Here is an 18,679-nt window from a genome sequence, read left to right as displayed (position 1 = left end):
TCTGTCATTTCCGCTAGGCCCCAGTTTGGCCAGATGCCAAGACCAACAGGTGATCCTTGTAGCTGCAAAACAGCAGGAAGTGGGCCGTGCTTGAATGAGACAGTTCACCAGAGGGGCTGTCTGGCCTCTCTCCATCTTTCTGCATAATTAACATCCCCTCCCCCATGCAGAGCAGAAAATCTGTGCTGAGCAGCTCAGCTGCAGCAGCCATTGAGAAGCGCTGTGAGGAAAAGAATGTTAATAAGGGATGTTGGAAGAAATAAGCCTTCCCAGTGCAAAGTGCAGTCTGGCTCTGGATTTACAGAAAGTTTGCATTTAGCCTTTCTGAGGGGCTGGAACGTTATTATCTGTTTTGAAATGATTTTCGCTTGCTAAACAACTATGGAGAACCGGATTCTAGTGAACGTTGGAGCTGAACATTGGAGCTGAACGAGGCTTTGAGACCCAAATGATTTCTGTTTTCTTTCCTGTAAATACGAGAAATGTGTGGGACATAACAATACCACAAGCTGAAAGACTGCCTAGATCTCACAACTTCCGGTAAAAATAGAACAAAGCAGGAAGTTGGCCACAAGGAAGCAGGAAGTAGGGCATATTGTCTTGCCAGTTAGTGACCCACAAAGGGTAGAGGTTCAGCAGCTAGCTCCCGACTGGAAGGTATCGGCAGTACTGGGAAATATCAGCTATTCCAGCAGATAATTCTAAGAAATTTGTAAGACGGTGTAGTTTTTACTTCTCCATTGATAAACTTTTGAATTGACTGCCTTCCTCAAAGCCCAGCATGGAGCATCACCTCTAGAAAGCTTTTCTCCTGGAAATAACTGTTCACCTTCCTTCCTTCCCCTGTGTCAGATTCTGTTCCTAGACATTTGGATGAAGTTACTGTAGGGGAAGAAAAAATAATAATAACAAAACAAAACCCTTCTCTTGTATCTTTTCAGGTTCTGTGTCTGGGGGCCTGCAGATTAAGCTGACAAAAGACTAAATAAAAAAATAAACAAAAAGACAAAAGGCAGATTAGCAAGGGGGGGGGAAGAAAAACCAATTTATTACACATACAACATGCATACTTGCAGGAATGCTCAATGATGAGTAACTCAAAGAGGGTTAAAAATGTGGATCTTATATACCATTTTAACAAAGAGTGATAAATTGCGGAGAAGTGACTGTGACTAGTCAAAAGAAAAGGGGGGTTTGAGCTTCTAGCGGGTGAATTGTAGGAAGGTGAGTGAGTAGGAAACAGACCGGGGAATCTAATGGTAAATAAGGGTTGTTTATGCAGACTCATCTCAGTACCAGGTCTGGTGTAAAGAGTTGTATGTTGCACTCTTCTTCCTGGTACTGGAAGTGGGGGGAGGAGGACACCTTTACAAAGGAAAACTTCCTTTACAAAAAGGAAATTCATGCCCTGGTTTTTAGGCATATAAAGGGAAAATAGAGAGCTCCTCCTATGGCTGCTGTTTCTTACTTGCTTTCGGCTCAAAATGATCCTGAGGCCAAAATAGCATATTTTGGGATGACATATCCTGATTTCCTTCATTATCTTGCTTTTTAGGGTTTGAAATCCAGTAGTTGACTCAGGGAGTGTGCACCTACTGACTCTGTATCCCGGGTGGGAAGAGGTAGCAGAAGGGACTCATTGTAGGCAAACACCATATCTTACATTACTTTCACCCACTTCTAAACCTGGCAAGGATTAGCTAGTCAGTGATTTTTTGTTCGGCTGAATGAATCTGTCATTCAATTAAAACTGGGGGTCCAGCTTTTGGAGGTCTTCACAGTGAACATGGTGACAAGCCGTTGTTATGTTAAAAGTGGTTCAAAAGGAGAGAGACTGCAGGTTCACATGCATAGGAATTTAACTATGTTCATTTACTAAGAGGTGATTAAGTTCTGGGGCATTCTATATTAAACATACCTACAAAAGATCATTTATAAACCAGCTCTTTTTTTTTTTTAATTTGTTCATTTGTAATCGGGAATGTGCTTTTTTTAATGACTGGATTATTCTCATCTACCTACAGGGTACATCCGTCCCCAGTATCAAGGGTCCGGGGAAATCGAATGAATAATCAGAAGTTTGCCTGGTGAGTATATAATCTAAGTTATGAAAATTTGTAAGTCTTATGGGAAGTTTTAATTGGATAATGGTAAAACAGAAGAGAATTATTTCTGCTTCTCTGTAGAGAATACATTTCTACTAACCAAATTACATAGTCTCCCTTTCCTTTGGAAAGTTCTAAATAGAAGTAATAAAGTTCCTTCTCAGCCGAAGCCTTGCACTCACCAAAAACTGAGGCAACGTTTTTCTCCTAACAGATATGGCATATTTTCCAGGATGAGCCACTGTTACATTTTTAAAGAATGTTTCTCTTTTTTTGAAGCTATTGTAAGTTTTTTGTGAGATTTAGGCAACAACTCAGATTTTTCTCAGGTACCAACTTCCTAAAGATTTTCATAGTAATTAATCTATTATTAATTTTGATGATTACATTAGATGATTTTTTTTTTCTCATCTTAGCTGTAAATATCCAGAAATTTTCTCCCTCCCTCCCTCCTTCCCCACCCCACCCCCAGCCATCTTTCTTTCTTCCGTTCTTTTCTTTTCTTTCTTTTTAAATTTAGGGTGTATGAAATCCTTTTGTTTTCTTTTTCTTTCTTTTCTCTCTCTCTCTCTCTCTTTTTTTGGGGCGGGGGCATAAAACAATACACATTTATTCTCTTAAAGTTTTGGAGGTCAGAAGTCCAAAAGGAGTCTCATGGGGCTAAATCAAGGTGTCATTTGGGTCGATTCCTTCTGGAGGCTCTAGGGGAGAATCCATTTCTAGCATTTTCTGTCTTACAGAAGCCATTCTCAGTCCTTGGCTGATGGCCCCACATCACATGCCTTTCTCTCCCTGCTTCCCATGTCACCACATTGTCTCCTTCCTTTCTGTGGCCAGATCTCTTTCTGCCTTCCTTTTACAAAGACACTTGGGATTGCATCGCAGGCCCCCAGCCTGGACTCATCTTCGTATCTCAAGATCCTTAATCATATCTGCAAAATCCACTTTGCCATGGGAGGTAACATTCATGAGGTCCAAGGATGAGGACATGGATCAAAGATCTTTGACTAGTTCTTGAAAATAAGTAAATAAATAAATGGAACTTACCAGAAATGACCTGAAAAATCATTACCATCACAAAACATCGACTACTCATTCTTTAAAGAAGTAATTTAAAGTGTTTCACAAATGTTTCACATGAAGCAGACAAAAAAAATTAATGTACCATGTTTGTTTACATTACTCCATGCCAAAAAATTAACCTTTCTACACATGACATATCTTCAAAAAAGAAAGAAAAGAAAAATAAAAACGTGAACTGTGCACTGTACTCCTTGAAAAGGGAATGGAAATTCACAGATCTCCATTTGTTCTTCATTGGATTGTGCTTAGAGTGGGATTTTGATTAAAAACTATGGCTTTTTTAAAGTGTGGGAAGATGATTACCAAAGATTGAGCTTCCAAATTAATTTTATTCCTAAATCAGGATTATTTTTAGACACAAAATAATGATTCTTTGAATTTGAATAGTGTGTAATCAGCTCACCTCCCTTCCCCCATTAAATCTAATTAACCCTCACAATAGCTTGATGATGTTGTTAAATATTATGCTTTTCTTCTTCACAGAGGGGGAAATGGAGCACAGAGAATATAGCCATTTGCTTCTACACTGTCGAAAAGCAGGGGCATCCTTCATGGTTTCTCACAGTCACTAAGGCATATTGTCCCTTGTCACACCTGGAAAGCTAAGAGAATAATAATGCTGACGCCCACTGCACAAAAGGAAAGGGGGAAGCAGGTCCTTTCTTGAGTGCACAGAATTGATATTCCTTCTTAGTACAAGGCATACTGTACTAAAGAAACTTTATAACATACAGAGAATCTGAGACGCTCAAGTGAGCAACATCAGCTAATGAATACAGTACAGCATTGCCAAGTGGCATATCCACTTCCTAACAACTGATTTCTCAATGGCTAAGTGTGGATCACTGAGTAAATAACCAATATTCTTTCCTTCACTCTTCCTTGCTGAAGTATTGGAGTAACGATACCTTGTTCCTACATAATTCATAGCACGTTATTTGGTTAGGAAGTTTAAACCACTTTTATCTCCAGAGAAGTAATCCATGAAAAACAAAAAGGATTTTTACTACCAGCCTTGAGAAGCTTCAACTTTTATTTATTCAGCAACATTTATGTACAGTCTCTGGCACTGTGAAAAGCACTAGATTAGAAAGATAAATAAAACATGGTTTCTGTCCTCAAGGGGCTCACTGTCTTGTAGGTGAGGGAGGGGTGTGTGTGTGATGTCACATCATGCGTGTATGATACACAATATTATGTCATATAAATGACATAGAATATGTAATAAAATGTGGAGATATATCAGAGGGAAATGTTATCAATTCTATTTAAGAGCTCTATTTGAGAGTGGGTAGTGCAGAAGAGAAAAAGTATAAAGGAAGAGAACTTTAAGAAAATCTATCCCAGCGAAGGTTTCTGAGTAAAGACCCAGAATTAGTAGGAAAAACAGAGAGTTGAGTTATTGCTTCCGTTGTATATTGAAACGCATATACAAGGACCTGGAGACATTTCTAAATTAACTATAGTGGGGACATACGTGGATTTAAAACATGTGCTTTATTTAGTCATGAGTTAGTTAAGATTCCTGTTATGTATACTACCTCGAACTTGCCTGAAGTAAATGCTATGAGGCTGGTGTATGGAAAGAAGTCAGCCGGCTGGGAAGAAGCCCAGTGACTCACCCAGCATCTACATCCGGCTAAGTGATAAACACTTGCTATTTCTTTGTGAGAGATTGGCTCTGGAAATTCAGAAACTTTAAATACTTGTGCTAGCGGTGGAGATCAAGGGAAAGTGACTGTTGATCTTCCCCAAATGGCAGTATGGGATAATGTATAGAATTATAAGATAAATTCAACACTAGCGTGGCTCTGGCTTGAGTTAGATCTGCAAACACCATATGTGAGTGATGCTGGGCGATTCTGTGAAGTTGGGTTAGCAAATGCTCTGATCAGTTAAAAAATATTGTTCATCAGAAAAGCAATTAAGCTTCACTAAAACATGAAAAGGTTTGGACGTATAAGTTATGCCTAGGAAATGCATGACAATTGGTAGGTTGTAAATGTCAGTGGCTGTGGTTGAGCTATGAAACCAGAGTTTATTATTGAGTAAAAGATGGTTTAAAATTTTAAGTAGTGTTTTCCTCTGCATAATGTTAATATGGGAGGACACATCCACTGGCCTCATTCCTATGGCACTGTTTCTTTTCTCTGGAACAGAAGTAATGTGTGGAGAAGAATGTCTGTTCAAGGCAAACAAACCTGCTTAAATGGAAAGAAAATGTGGTAACAAATGTCCGTATCCAGGGAAGAGACGGAAGAAGCAGGATGTAGGGGGTCCAGTGACAGAGGTTAGGAGGGAGCCAGGTTTGCTGTAACTCTCTGCTGACTTCCAGGGATTAAAGAATGTCAATAAGAACATCATGACGGATATGTTAGCACCCCAGTAAAGAACACAAGATCATTGTACGACTCATTTAATATTCAATTAATCAAAGGTAGCAATCCAACCGGACATAAACTCTGTCTCTCAGAATGGCTCTCCCCTCCCCGCCACCCCACTACAGTAATATCTGTTGATGTGAGCATTGATGAAGGCTTTGATGCTCAGCGTGTGATTTTCATTCTCTTTCATGGGCACATCTGTCTCTCTCCTTCACCACCACTAAGCAGAGCTAATCATACCTTACTTTGTCCAATAACTATCAAAACCTTTTTAGAGCATTCACCACTCTTTCTTGCATGTAATAATGCCAGGGAAAAAATATTTTGCTCCACTGGGGGGAAATGGGGCAAGATTTATTAGAGAGTTGAATGTGCAGGTAGACTTTTGTTGTTTACCGATCTTTTTGTGTGAAGCTATTATATTCTGATATCAATCCCACAGAGAGTGGCTGTTCCCATGTCATCTTTTGGTTGTTTTATTCCCAAACATGTAATAGAGGTCTGGAACCTGTGTTTGGTGTGGATGGGTAGGTTGAATGAAGCAGGACAGAGAAGGCCTGGTGGGAGAAATACCTCTGAACTGAAGTTGATTTCAGGCTCCAGAAATTTCTGGGGTCAGTGGGAGTATGCTGAAGACATACACATTGGCATATGCTCATTTTTGGCTTTTTACTCTTTCTTTTCTCCTCTTCGCTTCACTCTCTACCCTGCTCCATTCCTGAAGATTTAGAGGACTTGGGTATATATCATTTTGAGTGAACCTCATAGTGGTGGTTATGCTGTGCACTCAAATGTCCGTCTAAGGCTCTTATGTAAGAGTGGTAGTGGACATTACATAATAGAGATTTTATGGGCTATTTATATAATGACATAGAAAATAAAGTATTATTAACAGGAATTATCAGCAGTCAAATAGAAGTAATTTGTTCTAACCAGTTGGAGGCTGCCACTACCCATCTCAATTATGGTTTATTTCTTACCAACATGCCTGAGATGTTATGTAGCTGTATACACTGAAAAGCTCCAGTTTTAATAGCGTAACTATGCAAATTATGACACATTCTGAATGTGAATCACATTTCTCATTTGGATATGACAAAGTTCTGTGTCACAAATTTTTGTGGAGAACAGGAAGAACCTTTTTGCACTGTGACGTTTTATTGTTGGCTGGAGAGTGTACGGTGAACTCAAATATTTAAATGCACACAGTTGCAAATGTTAGATGTGATTTCATGGAATCTTTCTGAAGGACATAACTAGTATGTGTCTTTGTCATAAAAAGAACACTTCTTGTTTAAACCCTCTGCCTTAGTAGAGGAGGGCACCGAAGTTGTCGATATTGGAAACCTCTCAGAGAGCTGATGCAGAACTGGTTCTTTAGGGAGGAACAGAGCATTTCCAAATGTTGGAATCCGTTTCAGAGCTGAAGGAAATGTAAGCGTCATCAGGTTTAGTTCAACGTCTCACTTTCCGCATTCCCCAAAGACAACATAGTACCATGGCAGACGGTGGGCATAAACCCAGGTCTCTGCAAACCTGTCCGGTCGAGTTTCTGCTGTGTAGCAGTTGCTATCTATGGGTAGAGCAAGAGAAATGCTAATGATTGAGTGAGGTAGGTACTTAATTCAGTACCAGTTAAGCAGAAGGCTTTTGTCTGGGAAATTCCCATGACACTGGTATGATTCCGGGAGCGAAGGGAGGCAGAGGAGAGGCCCTACTGAAGACCTTGCTGCCCACTCTACCATGTGGCAGCTACTCTTTGCCAGAGTGCTTACTCCGCATCTTAGAGATCCTTGCATGCTCATTATTTATAGATAATATTGATTATGTTATTTTAATTACCAGAGCCTTCCACCGCTCTGCTTCTTGACTTACAGAGCAAAAATTATGATAATATGTATAGACATTAGTATGTGTAAATTTTACTTCCCAGAAGGGCCTGCCTGGCCTCGTGAGTTTTTTAATCCATACTTGTTGGCAAATGAGTAACCGCAGGTTGCCTTTAGATTTAGTTTTCAAGCATGCTTTCTCTCTCCAGTGTTTGATAACAAATTCGGAAAATGGGACATAGTTCATGTAATCATGGACCAGTTTGCAGGTTCTCTGTATTCATACTGAATTGCAATGAAAAGAAATGCCTCCAGGGTGTTGCTACATTTTCATTGCCTCCGAATTCACATCTTTTGGTGTGTTATAATCCAGTTTCGGCTATTAAATTCTTTAATTAATTCCACCACCTCCTCAAAGCTCGGTGACAATTATGTGTACTTTAAACTTGTATACCGTCTTTCAGATTGACCTTATTAAAGACATTTGGTCTAATTTTCCTGAATTCTTCATTACCCAGAATTTCAGCAAGAAACCTCATGATAAAAGTGTTTCACATTCCTGTTCATATCAGCTGGTTTTTGTCCCTAGTATTGCTTCAGTCACACTAGAGAAGATTTGGGGGGAAAAATTAAAGAAGGTTATTTTCTGCAATTATTTCCTTAATTATAGAAGAATTAGGGCTATAAGATCATGCTGAGCCATAATGGTCACCACTTCTGAGACATTTTTCTATTAAAAGTCCAAGAGTATTTTGTTTTTACCAACCTTCAACTCAGAAGCATGTTAGTGTCTTGCTGAAACCCTGAGAGAAGAACATATAGGGTGTGTCATTATATTCTTGGTTGATTACAGGGATCTTCCCAGCACCATAGTGAGGTGTGCCACTGTCGTGTAATAAAACATCTCTGTTTCCTTAACTAATTTTATTTTTTATTTCTTTTAAAGATATTTTTTTTAATTTAAGTAATTTCTGTCCCCAGTGTGGGGCTTGAACTCACGACTCCGAGATCACGAGTCGCGTGCTCTACCAACTGAGCCAGCCAGGCACCCCTTATTAACTAATTTTAGCATGACCGAGAAATATTAGTTAATTATTCAAAAGGACTTCTTCGGAAAATCCAAAAATTCATGGAACCAGAACAACACACTTGCAAATAACCCATAGATGACAGAAGAAAGTTGAAGAGAAATATAGAAGTATTCTTATGTCAATGAAAATGAGAACACAACTTACCAAAATTTGTGAAATGTATCAAAAGCAGTGCTTAGAAGGAAATTTATAGCATCAAATAAATTATTAGAAAGCAAGAAAGATCTCAAATCAGTGATCTAAGGTTCCTTGTTAGGAAACCAGGAAAAGAAGAGCAAACTAAATCCAAAGTAAGCAAAAGAGAAAGAAAAAACCAAATTGTTTGTAATGCTGGTCTGTAACCTTTTGCACATAATTGTTTTTTTAGGTTGGTTAAGGATATTTAAAATTACACAATCTGAAATCATGAGTTACTTTGGGGAGGCTACTTAAACCATAGCTTTTTATAGAGTTTTAAATCGTGCAGTGTACATAATTCTCTATCACATTCCCCTCCTGGTTAGACCTGTTCAGATGTAGAACTTTAAAATAATGGTTGTGCTGTAAGAACAAGGGGATGTAGGAGTCATTACTGAGTAACACAGAATAAAACTGTGTCCCAGTATGAAAAAAATAGGTGTCTCTGAAAGTACCAGTACAAGCCATGTTATAGTTAACATATCAAATTCAAATGAAGAAAGACCTTATTTTATACAATTGCTAGTTCCCTGCCCGTGTATGTACAGAGAAATCGCCACATCTAGAAAAGCCACGTTCTCTTTTAGTCCTTCATGGTATTTTTCAGTGAATATATTTGGAATGAAAAATTGGCTAATCATAGTTGTCTTCTAAATACATGTTTGAAAGATGTAATGACTAATATTGGGACCCAATCAGAAATCCTAATGTATTCTTGACTATGCTGGGAACACTGCTCGGGGTAATAAATCTTAAGGGGATTTCCCTGTGAGAGTGCTGGATGTGTCTGTACTATTTTGATCTTCATTTATCAGTCATCTTTCTAGCCATGGAGGTTTCTCTGTCTGTACGTGGACAGTGAACTAGCAGTTTCAAAATTAAATATATTTTCACTTTACTATGATGTTTCTCAGCGGACCACTAGATTTTCATAAAGTTTCCTCGTAATTTCCTTAAAATTAGCTATTTATTACATTTCTTAGTACAGCACTATGTTACCTAAGGTAGGGTCAGTATCCTCATAATTAATATATTTCTTTTAATCAATTTTAAGAGGGCATTAGATAGTATGTGATATCTTTATCCAAAAATTAATATCTACCAATAGCACACCAGTTTTGGTCACACCTGCTCCATTAAGCCCACGGTTAAGAAGCAGCCGGAGGGGGGCACCTGGGTGGCTCAGTCTGTTAAGCATCAGACTCTTGATTTCAGCTCCTCTTGATTTCAGCTCAGGTCGTGATCCCAGGGTTGTGAGAGATGGAGCCCCATGTTGGGCTCAGTGGGGAGTCTGCTTTGGATTCTCTCTCTCTCTCTCTCCCTCTCCCTTCCACTCATGCACTCTCAATAAATAAGTAAGTAAATAAATAAGTAAGTAAGTAAATGACATCTTAAAAAAGTAATTAGCTGGAGGGCTGCAGACCCTGCTGGAACCCGTTGTCTACTGGTAGCTATTACCTCTGTTTGAATTTTCACTCAGTTTAGTTTCCTTTATCAGGTGAGTTTCCTTTGTCAGAAGTAATGGAAAGTGACTGAGTCTGGCCAACTTGAGCAAAAGGTTAATTTGTAGAGAAGGACATGAGGTGGGTTACGAAATCAGAGAAAAAAACAGCAGAGCTGGGGCTCAGGAAACACAGGAAGCGGGACAGCACCCAGAGTCCCAGGGTGGGATTTGATAAGCAGGTGCAGGCCTCGAGTGACTCAGCTCCAGCTCCTTAATGTCACCTCCTCAAAACCACAATAGAGGGAGGCAGCGTCGGATCGGCCCCAGCCTGGCTCAGGTGCCCAGCCTGTGGCTGAGGGAAGAAGGTACCTTGGTCAACAGTCCCACTAAGACCACATGTAATGAGGAGTCTCCCAAAAGAGGAGGCGGTGCTGGAACCAAACGATGATGGGAAGACTACACTTCATAAACTAGCACCGTAGACCCAGCCTACAATTCACTGAACGAGAAGCTGTCATGAAAGGTAGTTAATGAACTTTAATGTTATTTCTTGGCATCTACGTTTTCTTATATTTTGATTGATAAAGATAATCTGCAATTAGTCACTAAAATAAATGGCTGTCTCAGGTATTATTTGTGATTATTGAACGGCCAAATCATAAGAACAATGTTTAGTCAAAACAGACTCCGGGGCACCTGGGTGGCCCAGTCGGTTAAGCGTCTGCCTTCGGTTCAGATCATGATCTCAGAGTCCTGGGATTGAGTCCTGCATCAGGCTCCCTGCTCAACAGGGCGTCTGCTTCTCCCTCTGCCCCTCCCCCTGCTCGTGCACACGCACACTCTCTCTTTCTCCCTCGAAAAGAAATAAAATCTTTAAATTTACAAAGCAAAATTAACAAGTTTCCATTTTCCCTTAAAACTTTTATTTTTTTATCCTAAAAACCCCATACTACCCATTTTCTCAGAAATCCTACTTTGAATCATGTATTTAAAAACGTGGCCTTTAAAACCAAACACATATAGTTATTGTGATAAGATACATAAAATAAAACAGAGGAACCTCCTATGAAACGAGAAAAGCTTGAGTCAACAAGCTTGGGTTCTGGTATAAATTTGTCACTTAATACTAAATGAGTCTGTGTGCTTTTCGCACTTCAGTATTTCTATCCAATGAATGAATGAACGGTGTTTGACCCAAACTATTCAAATTAGGTCTTGGAAGAGTGTAAAAGAGGTAATACTCTTCTTAGTATCACCTTGAATGAGTTTCATAAACTCTAGATATTAGCCCACAACCACGTGTCAGCTTTACGTGAAAGAAATCTTTCCTACCACCTGAATGATTCTCTGACACACCAGCATTTGTTAGAGCTTCAAATGAAGCTGTAGTTGACGTCAGCTGTCTTGAGTCCTTCTTAACCTAACAGTTTAGAACCCGGAGTAGGTGAAAATCTGTGAGTAGGACTGTGGTTCAGTGCATTTAGGTAAATACATGCTCAGAAAAGGACACACGTTGCATCTAAGCAGAGGTAATAGCTTGTAGGATGTAGATGGAACCAGTTTACTCCAGTTTCTGGGAAGGCCAAACAGAAGGGAAACTTTCTGTATGTTACCAGTTTTGTGTGATCATTAAATCGTTTCTCCTCATCCTGTAATGTCTTTGGACTGCCTTCATAAATGGACATGTCAAATTACATCCTTCAGAAAAGCAGGGATTTAAAATCACCCATAAAATTAAATTAACAGTATTGTAAAATTGAAATATCTCCAATTCCATCAATTTTCTCATTCCTCTATTCTTGGCCTTTTTTCCTTGGAAGACTCTAAAGAAAAATATTGCTTTCCTTAGAGTTTGCTGTTGATAGGTATGGAGAAAGAAAATAGCTTTCTATTATTTTTCACTTGAGACCTGAATTATTTTGTACTCTTTAAAGAACCCTGTAGCTTAGCTGCAAGAACGGACTGATTTCTTACAGTGAAAGTAGCTTACAGTAATCTTCCCCAAAGTTTACAGGCTGTGAAGTATTTATTTGGGAAAGAAGGAAGTGCGGAATTTGAGCGGAGGCAGGAAACAAAGGCCAAAGGCGACCATGTTGAGAACAGAAGGAGATTGCTGCCACCTAGAGGTAGAAGTTGGTAAATTCTGAGACCGCTGTGAACGTAGAAAGATCTGGAGAGTAGATTTTGATATGATAGTATCATAAAACCGAAATGCAGCCAGTTGGTTCAGTCCCTACCTCTAAGTGGGACTAGACTCATTCTGTCCCCTTCCAGGTTGGTAGAGTGCCAATGTTTCCTATGAAATATTGCTGACCCTAGTGGGTTTTTCTACTTTTCGCCGACGGTAACTTTGTCTTCGATCGTAAAAGCTTATGTGAAGAAAATCTTCCTCCTATACAGTACAATCTCAGTGATTTGAATGAGTCATTATTACCCTGCCTAATAGAGAATGTGTTTCCCATACTCCCCACTATCTCAAATATTACACCAGGAGTCCCTGGAAGGCTACCTTCTCACTGAATCGTGTGGCTGATGCTCTCCTGTCTGTCAGAGAAGCGCAGGTAGGAGAGAAACCTTTAAGATGAGAGCAGAGTTCCCAGCGATACTATTCAGAGGAGGGGACCCTGAGACTCACCTAGATTCGGCTAAAACCTAAAACCAACACAGCACCAGTCTCACTTTCATTTTGGTTCTTAGGAGCTGACTCTACATAGCTCTGACATTTTTAAAAATTATGTTGTGAAGATATTTTTAATAGAAAAGCCTCCCTCATAAAGAAGCCTAGACAGCCAGAAATGTGCTGCCACATTGGGCTTGCGATGCGTCTTTTCAGGACCGCCATAGTGCGCAACCCCAGGGGGCACTACTCACATTGTCAGCTGTGTGAAGGGTGCCTTCTGCGGTACTAAAGAAACACAGAATTGGCGCCGAAAGGTGAGAAAATAGGAAGAGAATATGTGTGTGAATCTCCGTGTCTGCCCCACTCTCCGCCCCTGAATGGGAAACTTGATTGAATGTGGTTGATGATTGTGATGATGGTTTTCAGGGGGAAAAGGGCTTCCAGAAAATACCCGAGCATATTGGCAATACCTTTTAGAAAATGAGGATAGCAATCAGAGTGTTCCTTGTTTATTTTAAATCCCACTGCCTCCTTAGCACACATTAGCGGAGTCTGTTCCCTGCTTTGCTGCCTTCTGGGCCTTGCTATCTTTGCTCTTTCTCTTAGCCTGTATTCACTTTTAAGCTGCAATTTAAGTATTTATGTTCCATATCACTTTTACAAACCTGAACACTTTTGAAATTGCCAGGGTTTTTGTTGTTGTTGTTGTTTCGTTTTTTACTCAATAGCATCATCACTTTGCCAGAATATTTGTGTTCACTCATTTGTTCCCTCATTCTGTAAAGTTATGGCAGCCGCAATGACCTGGCCACTTGCCTGCACTCTGGGGAAGCCGTATTTAAAAAGACAAGGCAGGGCCTCTGCTCTCCCGGAGCTTAGCACGTAGTAGAGTGAGACAGACAACCAACAAGTGTTTGGTGGTGGTGAGTACTCTGCCGAAAATGTAACAGGGATATGCGTGGAGATGAGTGGAATGCCATCCAACAAGCTTCGTCAGAAAGAAGCCTCTTGAGAGGAGGAGGCACGGAAGCTGGGAGCCGGATGAGAAGGAGCCAGCTGCATGAGGCTCTGGGGGACATTATTCCAGGTGCTAGAAACAAAGATCGTGGGATGGGAATGAATTTGGAACATTTGAGGAACATTGAGAAGTGAGTGAGGGGTGGGTGTAACAAGATAAGGTCAGAGAGCTTGGTGGGGACAGAAGCACACGGGCTACAGTCAGTCTGGGGGGTCACGAGAGCCATGGGAGGACAATGAAGTGATCAGACCCAGATTTTCAAGGCTCACTCTGGCTGCTCTGTGGAGAAAGGATTACAAGAGTAGAAGCAGGGGGACAAGTACAGGAAGCTGGGGCAGTAATGGTTGAGGAGAAAGGATGGTGGTTTAGAGTGGTATCAGTGGAGAGAGAGAGATCAAATTAGGTTATGTTTTGAAGGCCAAGTCAACAGCGTACTGCTTATGGAAGGAGGCAAGGAAACGAGAAAATCAGAGGTGACACCTAGTTTTTGTCTGAGCAAGTTGTGCTTGTTGCCAAGAGCTTAGCAAAGAAGACAAGTCTGTAGGTACAGATGTGAGCGCCATTGGCATAGAGATGATATTTCCTGAGGGGGTGTATGTGTGTCTGCATTTGAGGATGAGGGACAGGAAAGTTTTTGAGGTGAAGAAGGTCTGAAGTTAAACATTTTTGCAGAATGTCAGCTGGGGGCTCTCAGGTAGAGTGGTTGAGCGACAGACACCCACGGGAAGATCAGACTGAAGCTGTAGTGTCGCACGTAAGGCAGCCTGGGGGGGGCGGGGTCCTCATGGCGCAAACAGTTACCTTTTAGTCCATGTCTTTGCCCCATCTCTGCACCCTGTCAGCTGCCCGTCATAAAATGCCACCTGCCCCAGTGTTTGTCCCGCCCAGAGCTGCTTGGTGAGACATCCGACCCTAGATAGATAAGTAGATACTAATACATGAAGGCATCTTTTTGCAAAACACCAGGTACCCTGACTTCTTCAGACCAGCACCGGAAAAGAATCTGTTTGTTCCTATTCTCCGAGCCCGGGTTTCTGCCTATTTCCCATCCAAGCCGGAAGCCTCATAGTAACTCCCACTCTGTCAGAACCAACATCCATTCAATTACCCAAACTAGCGTTCTCCCTCCTCAGTATTTCTTGGCAGTGTTGGCTCTTCATCCCACATGCCCCCATCATCTCTTGCCTGAAATATTAACCTACGTGCCTAACTGGTCTCTTCGGATTCGGAGTCCTTCCGCCCCCGCCCACATGCAGTCTTTGCCATGCCTGCAGGGATGTCTGTAAAATGCATAGGGGATTGCTCCTCTCTCTACAGTTCGTCCAGACCTTGCCATTGTTTAGAGGGCCCGAGCCCTTAGCACAGCCTATGAGGCCCTTTGCAAGACTGTCTTTTCCTGTTTTCCCACCTCACAGACCCTGTGTTCCAGCCACACTGACCGTGTGTTTTCCAAAAATACCTTGTTCACCAAGAAAGCTAATTCTGACTCAGCTTATGAATTCTCTTCCGTGCAGAGTGTTCCCTCCAGTCCCCCATTCCATCAGCCTCTCCTTCCTCCCTGATTTGGTGCTGCTGTATGAACCAGACATCACCCTCTTCACAATTTATGGTCTTTTTTTTTTTTTTTTTTTTTGCCTGTGTGTGTGATGATCTCCTGACCTTGTCATCTCCAGATGGAGACCCCGCATCGTGAGGACCGTCATTTCCTGGCTGCCAGCACGGGGCGTGGCACGGCGGGCTAGAACGTAGATATTGATCGACAAAATAAATCATCTCTTTCAACACGCTCAGTTTTTCATGGCTGTTTCCCATTCCTTAGTCAGTATTTTAAGACAAATAGAAATATTCAGATTCAGAGGGCAACAAGAACCTTTTCATGTTAGAAACGTCTTGAAACATTGGTTACATCATTTCTACCCTTCTCCTGCTTATAACTATTACATTCGACGAAATGTTTGAAGGATAATAGTAGAGTAATGACCTGAATTTCAGAGATTTGGGACCTGTTCTGTCACTCTCTAATTATGTGATCTGGGGCAAGATTGAGTCCCTCATGCCTGCTCTTGCCTATATATTTCACAGGAATGATACGAAAATAAATGGAGGAGATTATGTAGGAAAGCTCTTTACGCTCTGGAAGACGAGATGTTACAAAATGCCTCGGTGCTATTATTTTTACTATTTACTTTTCTCTTAAATGTAGCCTCCTTTATTGATGCTTTAACAATGTATATTTGATAGCTTTCCTTTTCTCTTATTTCCACAAACCATATAATATTATAAGGGATTAGGGTTCCAATTCTTACCTCCACCTGACTTTTCCATATATGCCCTTCCTTCTGATCCACTTGATTCTGAATTTAATTATCAGGCTTACATTAACACCCAGGCTCTTTGCTTTCTTCCTGCCTAGCAGTTCTTCATGGCTGAGTGAAAGGAGCTTGATTAATAAAAGCTTGCCCTTTTATATTTCCTTGTAATTAGTCCAATAAAAAAAGGGTCACCTCCTGGATGGGCTTTGTGTGGGTAATTTTTTAAAAATTCTTTGTCCTTTGGATGTGCTAATTCGATGGCTTTTTTGTTTCTTGCGTGTATTGATGGATTTGAAAATCAGTCTTCTGGTTTTTATTGCTATGCCTTCAAAGACACAAGCACCCACAAACATCACAGCTCTGGAAATAGGATTTGGAACAAGATTTAAATGTGGGGTCTGTGGTTTAACAGGATTAAGGCGTATGACGTTCTCAGATGAACAGAGAATAAATATCTGTCTTTAATCTCGTAGTTGGCTCAACAGGTACTGAATTTTAAGTGGCGCTGTGCAAAATGTCAATCCATGTTGGTAGAAAAAGTTAAATCATTTATCTTTTTAAGAGCTAAGAAGCTGGACCTCCCCATTGCAGCCGTGGGCCCAGGGTCCCAAAGCACACAGCCAAAAGTGCCTCCTGATGAAAATAAGGGAAGTTTGTTTACTCTATAGGAAATGTCCATCAAGGCAAATCTAGTGGTGTAATTGGCCACAGAGGGAGAGGTGGCCTCTGAAGTACTCAATGTAGATTTCTGTTCTCCAGTAATTTTTTAAGGCCTTTAAGACTGACCTGGGGTGAATAAATATTAAAAAAAAAACACAGGAGTCCAAGGAACTTGGTGGAAAAAACAGAGGCTTTGGGATCGGGGATGCTAGTTCAAATTCTGTCTGCTGCATTTATTGGCTCTTTGGCTTAAGGGAATCACCAGACAAAAACACCTCTTTCCCAGAGCTCAGCAGATTGAAACTTAAATGTGTTGATTCAGGTTAAAGGTCCGGGCAGAGCAGGATCTTATATGTCAGCTATTATTTTTATTAAAATGCCCCCTCCTAATTATCCACTTCCTCAAGGACAATCATCCAAATGTCATCTGCGTCTGACTTTGCCTCGTGTGGATTATCGCCACCTCATGCTGGAGGGAAGCAGATACGGAATTGGAAAGGGGCACTGAAATCAATAATTTGCTCCCGGGCATGCCTGGTTATATTGCTGGTAAATAATTCATCCTCTGGTGGCAGAGGGAGGTCTCCAGAGTGATTCTCCACAAACTCCTCGTTTTTAGCACTTCTCTCCAAAGGGAAACAGTGAAGTCTGATTTCCTCAGGAAATGGACGGTATACTTTGGTAGAACCACCTTTCAATGATACTTTATATTGAGCTTTTTATAGTGTCACACAGTTGCATACGTAGCATTTCGCGTATTCCTCATAACCATCCTGTGAGATGTCCTAAACCATACTATGATCTTAACCTTTAAAACGAGGAGAGGCACAGTAGAGGTTAAAGATTCAGCCTGCTTATTTTCATATTTCAGTTACCACATATTACCTCTATACCCCTAGGCAGATTAGTTAATATCTCTGTGCCTCGATTTCCAAATCTATAAACTAAGGCTTGCCGTTAATACCTGTCCCATGGCTCTTGTCAGGATTTAATGTGCTAATACACATAAAGCTCTGAGGACGGTGTTTGGCAGACTCAAGAGACGTGGACTATTATTATTTTGAGGAGATGGCAAAGCTAGTTTATGTAGGACTAGAGTTTATATATAGCCAATGTTCATCATCTCATTAGTATCTAGAAAGTGTTTTGATCCTTTTACAGGTAACAAAATTGAGACCTAGTATTCCCCGGTATGATATACCAAACGGACCTTGACTGTGTCCCTTCTGTCACTCCTCTTCCTTTACCTCCCTTTTAAATGTTCATGCTCTTCAAAGTTCCATCTCCTTTTGTATAATCTCCTGTAGTGAAAACAGCCTTGTCCACAGTTTAAGCCCTCACCTTTTTTGCTGATGACAGCTTGATTGATCGTTTCCTCTTCTGGGTCCCCATCAAGTATTTCCATCACAACCCTTGTGTGTGTGTGTGTGTGTGTGTGTGTGTGTGTGTGTGTGTGTACGCCTTTCTCTTTTAGGCTCTAAGTCCCCAGCACCTTGCACAAGGCCTGGCCCATACATAGTGGGCACTCAAGAAATGTTTGAAGAAGGAAGACTAAAAGGGGTGGGACATGGATTTAAACTGAAGTATTCAAATTCTTGTAGAATATTTTAAGAGTTTTTCCAAAACGTGCTCTATTAAAATAGTTTATAATTGGAAGTCTGACCTCTTTTGAGCACCTACTGGGCACCAAGCACTAAGATTTTTCACTGTTATTGATTCAGTTGTATAAAATACCGGGAATATAAAGATACCCTCGAGGAGCCTCTGTCTTTACAGGTAGAGTTCAAACTCGTGAATGAGTTAGCAGATATGTTGCGGCTGTGTGTTGTTGGCCTTTTGTAAAGAGCATGTCATCTCTTTGTCGCAGGGAGGGTTTTCTGTGCCTCACCGCTTTAACATTTAGATATTGCCTCGTGTGTTGGCCTTCAGAGTTAACATCTTCGAGATAATGGGATT

The 18,679-nt window shown here is 40.8% G+C and overlaps 1 protein-coding gene across 8 annotated transcripts in view; it reads left to right on the top strand.

Annotated features, from left to right (window-relative positions):
* KLF12 (Kruppel like factor 12) overlaps window positions 1-18,679 on the top strand; it is a 409,770-nt gene that overhangs the window by 348,190 nt on the left and 42,901 nt on the right. For all 8 annotated transcript variants that reach the window (XM_040623520.1, XM_040623552.1, XM_040623536.1 and 5 more), the window contains one exon: window positions 2,025-2,087. In XM_040623520.1, the coding sequence (XP_040479454.1) occupies window positions 2,025-2,087 (63 nt within the window). The remainder of the gene's footprint in view (window positions 1-2,024; window positions 2,088-18,679) is intronic.

The sequence above is a fragment of the Ursus maritimus genome, unplaced genomic scaffold, assembly GCF_017311325.1.
Source record: "Ursus maritimus isolate PB19 unplaced genomic scaffold, ASM1731132v1 scaffold_10, whole genome shotgun sequence".
NCBI classification, from domain to species: Eukaryota; Metazoa; Chordata; class Mammalia; order Carnivora; family Ursidae; genus Ursus; species Ursus maritimus.
This window is presented reverse-complemented; position numbering and strand designations above follow the sequence as displayed.